The sequence below is a fragment of the Leptodactylus fuscus genome, chromosome 9 (genome assembly GCF_031893055.1).
Source record: "Leptodactylus fuscus isolate aLepFus1 chromosome 9, aLepFus1.hap2, whole genome shotgun sequence".
Classification (NCBI taxonomy): domain Eukaryota; kingdom Metazoa; phylum Chordata; class Amphibia; order Anura; family Leptodactylidae; genus Leptodactylus; species Leptodactylus fuscus.
In genome coordinates this window covers 38,058,570-38,071,716 of record NC_134273.1, presented here as the reverse complement: position 1 = coordinate 38,071,716, position 13,147 = coordinate 38,058,570, and the positions used below count along the sequence as shown (strand labels likewise).

General features: G+C 42.5%; 1 protein-coding gene across 1 annotated transcript in view; it reads left to right on the top strand.

The window, feature by feature from the left end:
- The window catches only part of TMPRSS6 (transmembrane serine protease 6), a 117,058-nt gene that overhangs the window by 77,475 nt on the left and 26,436 nt on the right, over positions 1-13,147 (top strand). Inside the window, exon 7 of the mRNA XM_075286915.1 lies at positions 4,514-4,650. Within this exon, the coding sequence (XP_075143016.1) occupies positions 4,514-4,650 (137 nt within the window). The remainder of the gene's footprint in view (positions 1-4,513; positions 4,651-13,147) is intronic.

Genomic DNA, 13,147 nt, shown 5'->3' with positions numbered 1-13,147 from the left:
GAAATGTATGTATAATGATATACTACTATGCCAAAGTCGCAGAACGTCTACAAATTTCTTGTAGGCTAAGGCCCCACATAGTGGACTGCAGCCAAAAACCGATGTAGGAAAAACAGCGACATCAACGCTTCCGCCACGTGGGGTCCCAGCCTTATACAGGTGTAAAAGGAGTAAAGATGGATTTTCACCCAAGTAAAAGTCTTAAGCCTAATGCACATGACCAAGCAGGCAAAGGCTCAGCCAAGGAGGCGCCTGATGGTCTCTTCCATTATGATGAATATAGAGCAGGTCCTATCCTTCTTTGTGTCATCAGAACAGAAACACCATAGAGATGAGAACATCATGTAATGCACTCGGATGACAGTCGAATGTCACTGCGAAAGTCATCTGAGTTCATTCCACTGCAAAATCGCACCCCCTCCCCCCCAATAGCACTCTGGGTCTTGTTGCTGTATAGCACAAGCCTTCATATAGACAATAAAAATACTGTCATTTAATATTCATTTGTATCATTATCCTATACTACCTCCTTTGTAGTGTATATAAGATTCTAATTAATTTCTAATAACTAATGGAAGAATTTTAACACAATGATCTGCAGCATAACATCGCAGGCCTCCTGGGAGAAGCCCCCGCATACAGCGCGATGTGACACACTGTTTACTACCCTCACAATTCCTCTGTGTACTTACCCTTAATGATATTCATGACTATAATAGAACAAGGTTTCATACCTTATGGCCGCAGTAACAATATGTGATATTTACAAGGCAGCGGCTCTTACTGAGTGAAGTTTTAAGGTGACACTCTTGCTCCCCCTACTGGATACAATAAAATAAGCCCAGGGCGGCAGAGTTTACAGTCGTGCAGTTCACCGTAAACATGACTGTACTGTACTAAATAATATATATTATATGATGTTACTTTGTAAATTTGTAAGGAAGTGATAAACCTTATAATTATAGTGAAGTTCAGATTAGACTAATTATCATATATAATTAACCCTATTATATGGGCGCCGTATTGCAGATATGTATAACATGGATCTTTAGTGCTGCCAGAAACATGTGCCCATAGGATAAAGTTCTCTGCCAGCCGGTAAGTGCATAAGGCTAGGTTCACACCTGCGCCCGATGTCCATTGGGGGGTTCCGTTCCCCATTTCGCTTAAAAGTCTTACAAGCAGCGCTTTTCTCTCCGCATTTTTCCACCCTTCTTGGGCAGAAACCCAGTGGATCCCATTATAGTCTATGGGGTCTGCGGGTTTCCGAGGGTAACTGCTTTTGTAAGCGGATTAGGTTTCCATTCACATACCTCCCAACCGTCCCGATTTCCGTGGGACATTCATGATACTGGTGACATGTTCCGCGGTCCCAGTTGGAGGGAGGTATGTTCTGAGTTGAACACATACGCGGCTAAAGCAAGGAGTTGACACAGGTCATGAATCTGGGGGCAGAGATGGAGGGGACATGAATCTGGGGGCAGAGATGGAGGGGACATGAATCTGGAGCAGAGATGGAGGGACATGAATCTGGGGGCAGAGATGGGGGGCATGAATCTGGGGGCAGACATGGAGGGGACATGAATCTGGGGGCAGAGATGGAGGGGACATGAATCTGGGGGCAGAGATGGAGGGGACATGAATCTGGGGGCAGAGATGGAGGGGACATGAATCTGGGGGCAGAGATGGAGGGGACATGAATCTGGGGCAGAGATGGGGGGCATGAATCTGGGGGCAGAGATGGAGGGGACATGAATCTGGGGGCAGAGATGGAGGGGACATGAAACTGGGGGCTGAGATGGGGGTACATGAAACTGGGGGAGAGATAGAGGGGGGACATATAGTTTACGGGTGACTGTAGGAGGATTATACTGTGTGCGGCACATGAAAAATTAATGAGTGGGCGGAGTCAACACAAAAGTGGGTGGGGCTAAATTTGCCACACATTTTGTCCCTCTTTCGGTTCTTCAAAAGTTGGGAGGTATGCCTTCAGGGGGTCCCCAAGCGAACCGCCCCGAACGGAAACCCGAATGTGGGTGTGAAACTAGCATTAGTGGTTGACCCAGTTTCCCAGATTTGCCCGCAGAAAGCCATGAAGCAGGTAGAGGATGAAAATATCAAGAATGAGCTATTGAGGCTTTCTGTAGGCAAATCTGGCAAATACGGTCCTGCCCCTGGAACACTTGCAGGATGATATCCATTTTTATAAAGGATTATTATTATTTGCATTGCTTTATCTGTTTGGCGCTACAAAGATACGTTTCTGCTCCTATTAAAGACTCCTACACTGAACTGCTATTGGCTGCGCAGCCATGTTTGGACATGACAGACTCCCTTTAGGCTAAGGCCCCATGTAGCGGTCCACAGCAAAAAAGCGCTGCAGGCAAAAACACATTTTTTCTGCTTCCATTATATCTATAGGAAAACTGCCAGTGTTTCTGTAGGTATAATTGACACACCGCAATTTTTTTAAAAAACGCAACGGTTTTGGAAATCACAGCATATCCGCTGCCCATATTTTTCTGCAATGTGTGGATGAGATTCGCTAGAATCCCATTCCCTTTGCAGGGACTGTAAAACACTGCATTTTTTTCCGTAGCGTTTCTGCCACACCCATACTGCGGCATTTATGCCACATGCCGCCACAGCATTAAAGTTTGCCAGGTTACAAACTTTCCTTTCGTATCCATCCTGATTAACTGCAATGTTAAAGTAAAACTCAAAGCCCCTTCCATCATTCTTCTGTTTTTTGACATTGAAGTCAATAATGATGGATACAAACTGAAAGTCTTTGTTCTGTCGTTGTTCTGATCCTCTGATTGTGATATTGTGAGAGTGGCCTAAACCAGCAAGTAACAGTAAAATGGAGGTAAATATTCTTCTTCAAGGAGTTGATTGCAATGTACGAGAAAAAAAGCAAAAAAAATAATTTGCATACTTGACATCAATATAATTCTAGAACAAAATTTAAAGAGACTGGTGTATAGAATAATAATAATAATAAAAAGTAGGAAATATAGAGGTTTTTCTGCATTTCCATTAAAATAAAATAGTCATGATCTAATCACTCTTCCCACCGCTACCTCTCCCATACCCATACTCCCATTCTGCCCTAGTCTTTGTTGCCCGATCCCCTTCAACACACAGGAAGTACTGATCAGCCAATCATTAGTGTGCCAAGAGGGATCAGGAAGTAGGACCAGCAGTGGTGGGGGATGGGTAGATGAGTGTTATGCGGCATTCACACTTGCGCCTGGATCTGTCCGCCATGATTCTGCCTAAATCCCGGGAAAAACTGCTTGGGGACAGCTTGTCGGCAGTCAATTAAAAAACCCATTCATTTCAAAGGGATTTTAAAGCAAACTGCCGGTATCCTTATACAGCCTCTCCGCCGTCAAACCGTTTTTTTTTTACACGGACACGAAGTCCTGCATGTCCGACATTGTGTCTGTGCAAAAAAAAAAACAAAAAACCTCTTTCACGACAGAGAGGCTGTATACGGACACCAGCAGTTTGCTTTAAAAACCCATTGAAAAGAATGACTACCGGCAAGCCATCCCAAGCAGCTGTTCCTGGGATTTCGGCAGACAGGTCAAGGTGCAAATGTGAATGCCGCATTTCTTCTTTTTTTTTAAACAATTTTAGGGTGCATTCACACTACTGATACGCTGCCTGATTCTGAACGTTAAAACATGTTCAGAATCAGCGCGTATAAAGCAGTTCCCATTCATTTCAATGGGAGCCGGCATACAAGCGCTCCCCATTGAAATGAATGGGCTGCTTTTTTCAATACGAGCGCTCCCATTGAAATGAATGGGAAGTGCTCGCGTGTACGGCTCAGAATGAGCAGAGCTAGCCGTACACGCGGGCACTTCCCATTCACTTCAATGGGAGCGCTCGTAGTGAAAAAAGCAGCCCATTCATTTCAATGGGGAGCGCTTGTATGCCGGCTCCCATTGAAATGAATGGGAACTGCTTTATATGCGCTGATTCTGAACGTGTTTTAACGTTCAGAATCAGGCAGCGTATCACTAGTTTTAATGCACCCTTAGGAGTATTCTGGCATTGCTTTTTAATTTATTTTTTTTACATTGGCCAGAAAACCTCTTTGTAATCAGTAATATATCTGTACCCCAAAATGACAGCTAAAGAAAATACATCTAGTCCTGCAAAAATATGGCCTCTGATAATAATGTTGTCCTAAGAATAAAAAAAAAAATGGAAGGATTCCCAGAACGCCAAGAGAAAAAAAAATCCTTTTAGCCTAGTGTTCAAGGGGTTAAAATAATCAGCACTAATTCGGTTACCGATTCTAATGATTGTGCCCCTTAATAATTACATTTTACAGTTCCTGAGTATAATTGAATGTATATTATGTCACATTCTCCGATTGTACTTTAGATACAGACTTGTTATTGTAGCATTGCTTTAATGTGACAGTTTTAGGAGCTGGTGCGATGTGTAATGTGTGCAGTGGGACATGTAACATATGGCGCTCGCTCCTCTCTTACAGACACTACGGCTGCAGTCGTCAGGAGCCCGTGTCTGAAGTGTTGTCTTCTGGGAGCACCATGCTGGTTGTCTGGAAGCAAGGACTGTACAGCTACTACGATCCATTTATGCTCACAGCGATGCCTCTGCCTATCACAAGTGAGGAGGATCAGGGAGTATAAATTGGTGGGAGGAAGAGGAGTGCAAACACACAATGGCATTACACTAAGAAACCGCCCTTAAGTTATGGGAGCCATCCAGAATTATTGAGACTGGTGGAAGGAAGGGGACGTAATGATGAACAAAGTGTCGGTATCCCCCAAAGCAGCAGAAGATGGCTGACTATTTAGAAAGAAGGGGGGTGTAGGGCCTGGCAATTAGAACACTAGAAGGCGTATTTAATATTCATCATGTTCTCATTTGCATGTGGTAAGCAGATGCTCGGCGAAGGCCAGATCTCCTGCCCGACGCCCAACTAAAATGGTATTATTAGATTATTTTATGCAAAAGAAAGCTCCAGGCCAGCCGGGGTCATTTATGGGAACTAGAGCATTAGGAGAAGAAGAAGAGGGAACAGATATCTAACCTACAAAATGAGATCCTGATTCTCATTGGTTGCTAGTGTCCTTAGATGAGTTCTCCTCATATATTCCAATGTATCATAGATAAGTCGTATCACTACGTCTGATAGATAGGAATTAAAAATGATGGGATTTGTTTCTACTTGTACTTTACCTTTCACTGGTCCAGGTAAGAAAAAGGGTCCTCCAGTACACACTGGTCAGCTGACATTGTCCTCAGGTAGTTTGCTTGCAGGACCTACAGTGCCTACTGTAAAATACAAAATGACTAGTTATAAGGGTGTATTCACGCAGAGGAAAATGGCGCTGAATTTGGTGTGGAATCCGTGTCAGATTCACCGCTGGGAAAAAAAAAGCCTCCCATTGACTTCAATGGGTGCTAGTAGAAAAAGGAACCCAATCTAACTATTTGTTTAAAACAAGTTTTTATGTAAAAAATAATTTGCCCTAATTTTTTAGGATAAACACTATTTTTGTGGCATTTATCCTGTAAAAACACCGACAATTAGATGTTAACTGAAAGGCAATAAGAAATCATGAAAAGTAGTACAGACTTTTGTTTTTTTGTGTGGAGTTTTCCTCACTTTGGGTGAATTCACACTGAGTAAACGCTAGCTTATTCTGAACGTAAAACACGTTCAGAATAAGCGGCGTCTAAAGCAGCTCCATTCATTTCTATGGGAGCGGGGATACGAGCGCTCCCCATAGAAATGAATGGGCTGCTTCTTTCACTCCGTGCAGTCCCATTGAAGTGAATGGGGAGTGCCGGCGTGTACGCTCCGGCATGAGCAGAGCTTGCCGTATACGCCGGCACTCCCCATTCACTTCAATGGGACTGCACGGAGAGAAAGAAGCAGCCCATTCATTTCTATGGGGAGCGCTCGTATCCCCGCTCCCATAGAAATGAATGGAGCTGCTTTAGACGCCGCTTATTCTGAACGTGTTTTACGTTCAGAATAAGCTAGCGTTTACTCAGTGTGAATGCACCCTTTCAGTGCTTTTAATGGGTCCATAGACCACTATCAGGGTAGCAAACATGACAGCTCCGAGTCCTATGGGGCTAACAACTAAGGGGGGCTATTTCCACTGAAACCTAGGGTTCAGTTAGTGACAATTATGGAAGATGGAAGGGGATGTGGAAAACTTTACTATTACTTTAATAAAGGGCATTATCCCTGTACTGTGACATCACTGTGTGTATTATCCCTGTACTGTGACATCACTGTGTGTATTATCCCTGTACTGTGACATCACTGTGTGTATTATCCCTGTACTGTGACATCACTGTGTACATTACCTCTGTACTGTGACATTACTGTGTACATTATCCCTGTATTGTGACATCACTGTGTACATTGTCCCTGTACTGTGACATCACTGTGTGTATTATCCCTGTACTGTGACATCACTGTGTGCATTAGCCTGTTACTGTGACATCATTGTGTGCATGATCTGTACTGTAAAATCACTATGTGTATTATGCCTGTGTGTAAGGGAGATATAAATAATGGTACACTATTCGAGTTATGAACTTGCTATTTAAGGTGTTCACAGTTGAGTGGGGCCCCATTGTAAGCTCTGTTATGTGGCCCCATGGTTACCTGATGGGTCCTGGGCATTTATAAAACCTCAGCATACTCTAGGTAGGTCTTTTTATCAGGTGTTTTCCTACAGACTTCTCCATAGGGAAAAAACATCTTAAAAAAGCACATCAAAAGTGACAAAAAATTTTCCAGCAACAAAAATATTTTTGTAATAAATGTGCAAATTTCATGATATTTTTACAAGTTCAAAGAAACTGCCACAAAAATATTGTGTGTGAATAAAACCTGAAGTCTTGTATTTTCAAGGCTTTTACTCAATAAGTATACAAATGTAGTTGAGATGTTTATTCCCATACCATTGTTCGGTATTCAAACATAAGAACATTTCCAGGTATGAGGATTCCAGGAAGCAGTGAAATGTGATAAGTAAGCTATACAGGACCTTAGACGCTGACTTCTATTCATGTACTGAAGTAAATGAAATAACAGAGTGATACAATGTAATTGCTGTTTGCCAACTCTATGCAAGGCATTGAATGTAAAACAACACATCATGAGACTTGTGACCTTGCACCTCTATGTATGGCTGAAGTACATGAAGTGGCAATTACGAGGCATTCTTATGAGTCACAATGGATTCCTTCTGACATTCTTTGAGGTTATAAATAGTTTATTTACCTTACTTTATAATGGCCAATATGGAAGACAGCATTGCATCTTATGAGCTCCACTATTAAATATTGCCAGCATAGCCATTCCGACAAGGACATTATTAGGTAAGTATAGTATGGGCCTATACTAGGTGTAGGTCGCCATGTTTACAACCATGGGCAAGGTTCCTATGTATATAGGCTCCATTATGCTCCATAATCTCTCTGTCCAGAAAAACTTAGCAAGACCTTAAGACTTTTTTCATATTATATACATACGAAAGTATAAGAAAATCTACAACCTCTCAGCGCTGAAGCTAGATGTTCATGTTTCCAGGGCAAAAGTTCAGTTCAGTTACCTTACTGTATATTGGCGCCATTTCTGACAACCAGTACCTGGGGTACATGCCCCGGTAGCCCCCTGTGGGCTGTACACCTGCCACCACTGTACATACTGTGATGACAAGAATTATATTGGGGCATAACTAGGAACCACGGGGCTCCTTAATGAAATGAGGCCTCACTTCACTCACATCACTATAACCACCTTCAGCAGCTACTATGAAAGGAATCCAATTATTTGGTTTCCAGAATAATGCACAGACTGATGTTACAGTGCAGAAATAATACACGTAGTGATGCCACCGTACAGAAATAATGCATTGCAGGGTCACAGTACAAGAATAATGCACACTGTGATGTTATAGTACAGGACTAATGCACACAATGATGGAACAATACAGAGATAATACAAAAAGCGATGTCACAATATAGGGATAATGTACACAGTGATGTCACAATTCAGGGATAATGCACACAGTAATGTAATGGAATTATGCACATAACTATGTCACTGTACAGGAATAGTGTACAGGGTGATGTCACTGTATAGGAATAAAGCATATAATGATTTCACAGTACAGGGATTCACTCAGCAATATCACAATACAGTAACAATTCACACAGCAATGTCACAATTCAGGAATATTGCTCCCAGTGATATCACAGTACAGAAGTAATGCACACAGTGATGTCAGTCCAGAATAGTGCACACAGTGATGTCAGTCCAGAATAGTGCACACAGTGATGTCAGTCCAGAATAGTGCACACAGTGATGTCAGTCCAGAATAGTGCACTAAGTAATGCCAGTCCAGAATAGTGCACATAGTGATGCCAGTCCAGAATAGTGCACTCAATGATGTCAGTCCAGAATAGTGCGCTAAGTGATGTCAGTCCAGAATAGTGCACTCAGTGATGTCAGTCCAGAATAGTGCACTAAGTGATGCCAGTCCAGAATAGTGCACACAGTGATGCCAGTCCAGAATAGTGCACTCAATGATGTCAGTCCAGAATAGTGCACTAAGTGATGCCAGTCCAGAATAGTGCACTAAGTGATGCCAGTCCAGAATAGTGCACACAGTGATGTCAGTCCAGTATAGTGCACTCAAGGATGTCAGTACAGAATAGTGCACTCAGTGATGCCAGGCCAGAATAGTGCTCTCAATAATGCCAGGCCAGAATAGTGCTCTCAATAATGCCAGTCCAGAATAGTGCACTCGATGTCAGTACAGAATAGTGCACTCAATTATGTCAGTCCAGAATAGTGCACACAGTGATTTCAGTCCAGAATAGTGCACTCAATGATGCCAGTCCAGAATAGTGCACTCGATTATGCCAGTCCAGAATAGTGCACTCAATGATGCCAGTCCAGAATAGTGCACTCGATTATGCCAGTCCAGAATAGTGCACTCAATGATGTCAGTACATAATAGTGTACACGGTGATTTCAGTCCACAATAGTGCACTCAATGATGTCAGTACAGAATAATGCACATTTGTATGTCTAGCAAGTCTGAAAAATTTTAGCTCAAGTTGGATGTGTTGACTTGTGTGGATTGTGTGGACTGATGTTACAGTGCAGAAATAATACACGTCGTGATGCCACCATACAGAAATAATGCATTGCAGTGTCACAAGAATAATGCACACAGTGATGTTATAGTACAGGACTAATGTACACAATGATGGAACAATACAGAGAAAATACAAAAAGCGATGTCACAATATAGGGATAATGTACACAGTGATGTCACAGTACAGGGATAATGCACACAGTAATGTAATGGAATTATGCACATAACTATGTCACTGTACAGAAATAGTGAACAGGGTGATGTCACAGTATAGGAATAATGCATATAATGATTTCACAGTACAGGGATTCACTCAGCAATATCACAATACAGTAACAATTCACACAGTGATGTCACAATTCAGGAATATTGCTCCCAGTGATATCACAGTATAGAAGTAAATGCACACAGTGATGCCAGTCCATAATAGTGCACTAAGTGATGCCAGTCCGGAATAGTGCACACAGTGATGTCAGTTCAGAATAGTGCACTAAGTGATGCCAGTCCAGAATAGTGCACTCAATGATTTCAGTCCAGAATAGTGCACTCAATTATGCCAGTCCAGAATAGTGCACTCAATGATGTCAGTACATAATAGTGTACACTGTGATTTCAGTCTACAATAGTGCACTCAATGATGCCAGTACAGAATAGTGCACTCAATGATGTCAGTCCAAAGTAATGCACTCGATGTCAGTACAGAATAATGCACATTTGTATGTCTAACAAGTCTAAAAAATTTTAGCTCAAGTTGGATATGTTGACTTGCGTGGAGATGCCACAAGGATATGCCACATTTATGCCAGTGTATAGTCATGGCCACACTATTAAATCTACACCATTGCCTTTCACGAGGCAAGCCAACTCCATAACTGTTCCTCATGTCTGAGTGGAATGGGCCTATTTAGTTATTTGGCTCCAGAGCAACTTCTCTGCTAGTCACATCCAAGAAAGAGTGAGTTGTATTAGGTCTTATTCACATTTCCATAAATCACAGCGGTGTGCTGCCCATATTTTGCGCCTAAGATGTCCATTGGTTTGTGTACATCATGGACAGCACACAGATGCCATCCATATATTTAAAGTATATGATTTAAAAACAAACAAACAAAAAACATGGTTCCTGTTTTTCTTGGAAAATGCATCCTTAAATCCTTAAGAATCTGTGAATAAGGCCCTACTATAATAGAGTGAGGGCATGCACCTGCTATGTTACCATTATGGGAGGGGGTCTGATAGTGAGCTAGTGTTTGTGTCACTAACAAGGCGCAACTACCTGAATCTGTCAGAAGACGCTAGCTGCATCTATATGTATACGGCTCCCATTGCTCAATACGATCTGTATAAACTTATCTCCCCTAGTGGTAGCTGCATGTATCAAGAATTATATAATAAATCAGAAAAAAACAGCCAATCCCTATACGGATATATAACAAAATTAATAAGGCTGAATATTGGACATGAAAACAGAATACAGGAAACTGAAGGGGTTTTCTGGGATTTACAGGATGATGATCTATACTTAGGGTAAGTCAATAATATACGATTGGCTGCGATCCGACACTCCGACCACCGATTATCTAGTTGAAGAAGCTAATATACAGCATCCACACATTGCTTAGGGGCTGTGCTTGTCATCAGAAGATCCTGGACCCCAATGCAAAATCTGTGACAGGGCCCCCACTTACCATGTGCTGTCTATAATACTGGTGTTTAGTTATATTCACAGTCTTGTGAGCCACCTTAGTGCTAGTTCACACAGGGATTCCGCAGTGCATATTCCATCGCGGCTGCCGCGAAGGGATGCTGGTGCAGTGCATGGCATCCCATCATGGCTTTCCACTCCGGATTAGACCCAAATGAAAGGGCCTAGTCAGGAGAGTGCTGCCACGAGGCGGACGCGGTGGCTGAATCAGCCGCGGAATCCACCCTAAGAAAGGGCAGCTTGCTTCTTTTTTCCGTGAGTGGCAACATGCCACTCAAGGAAAAAAGAGCACTAGCGGTCTACATAGACCGCTATTGTGAGGGGGCAGATTATGATTATGATGTTTAGCGCCAAAATCCACCTCCTCTTGCACCGTATGAACGGCGCCTTAGTTTACAGGGCCTCCTCCTTGGTATTACCCCTTATCATACAAGGCCATTTCTGCCAAGCCAGTTTAGTTTTGCAGTCACATAAAACAACTTGTGTTCTAGTTATTTGCCTTCAATGACATCAATAAAAACTTTACTAGACTCACATGTTTGCGGCATCCCATATTTAACACGTGATTTTCTAATGGTAACTTTATGTGAAAAGCTGCTCAATGTATCTTGTAAAGCAGAAAATCTTGTATTAAAATGTGATCTCCTCCCCATCTGCTGCTATTATAATTCACCTCTCGCTCACTTCTATATCCTCTGCTAGCACCTCTATATCACTATATAATTTGGTAACTATCTCTATAAATAAAAGAGAAACTTTAATATTTATTAAAAGTGTAAGTAATGATGAAAATCAGAAGGAACAATAAGGAACAATGTCCCATCCGAATATAGGGGAGAGATATGTAAAAATGTCTCAGACAGATTGATTGTACACACACATACAGTGTGTGTGTGTGTGTGTGTGTGTGTGTATATAAATATATATATATATATATATATATATATATATATACTAGAGGGAGGACCCGGCTTCGCACAGGTATATTACATTTTATGTTTGTGTAGTGGCCCCATAAGAAATGTCCAATTTTGCACTGGTGTATTTTGTATGTGGTTTGTGTGTATGTCCATAAGCGTCATGTGATTATGTGTATCTCATTTTGGCTATCAGTGAAAAACCTGTGATCAGTTGTTATTGGATACCTGGAGTAAAGCTGTATCTAATCCTTCCCCGTGTAGTACTGTGTTTAGACGCAAGTATCTAATCCTTGTTGGTGTGGTACTGTGTGCAGATGCACATATCTAATCCTCCGGCGTGTGGTACTGTGTGCAGATGTGTGTATCTAATCCTCCCCCGTGTGGCATTGTGTGAAGAGGCACGTATCTAATCCTCCGGTAAGTGAAACTGTGTGCAGACGTGCATATCTAATCTTACGGCATGTGGTACTATGTGCAGACGCGCGTATCTAATCCTCTGGCGTGTGGTACTGTGTGCAGATGCACGTATCTAATCCTCCCCCGTGTGGTACTGTGTGCTGAGACGCGTATCTAATTATCTGGCATGTGGTACTGTGTGCAGAGGCATGTATCTAATCCTCCAAAGTGTGGTACTGTGTTCAGACGCACGTATCTAATCCTCCCCTGTGTGGTAGTGTGTGAAGAGGCGCGTATCTAATCCTACGGCATGTGGAACTGTGTGTAGACGCACGTATCTAATCCTACAGCATGTGGTACTGTATGCAGACGCGTGTATCTAATCCTATGGCGTGTACAACTGTGTGAAGATGTGCGTATCTAATCGTCTGACATGTGGAACTGTAAGCAGACGCACGTATCTAATCCTACGGCATGTGGTACTGTGTGCACACGTGCTTATCTAACCCTATGGTGTGTGGAACTTGTGCAGATGCGCATATCTAATCCTCCCCTGTGTGGTATTGTGTGATGAGGCGTGTATCTAATCCTACGGCGAGTGGAACTGTGTGTAGAAGCGCGTATCTAATCCTACGGCATGTGGTACTGTGCAGATGCGCGTATCTAATCCTCTGGCTTGTGGTACTGTGTGCAGATGCTTGTATCTAATCCTCCAAAGTGTGGTACTGTATGCAGACACACGTATCTAATCCTTCCCTGTGTGGTATTGTGTGAAGAGTCGCATATCTAATCCTACGGCGTGTGGAACTGTGTGTAGACGCGCATATCTAATCCTTTGGCGTGTGGTACTGTGTGCAGATGCGCGTATCTAATTCTTCCCTGTGTGGTACTGTGTGCTGATGCATGTATCTAATTCTCTGGCTTGTGGTACTGTGTGCAGAGGCATG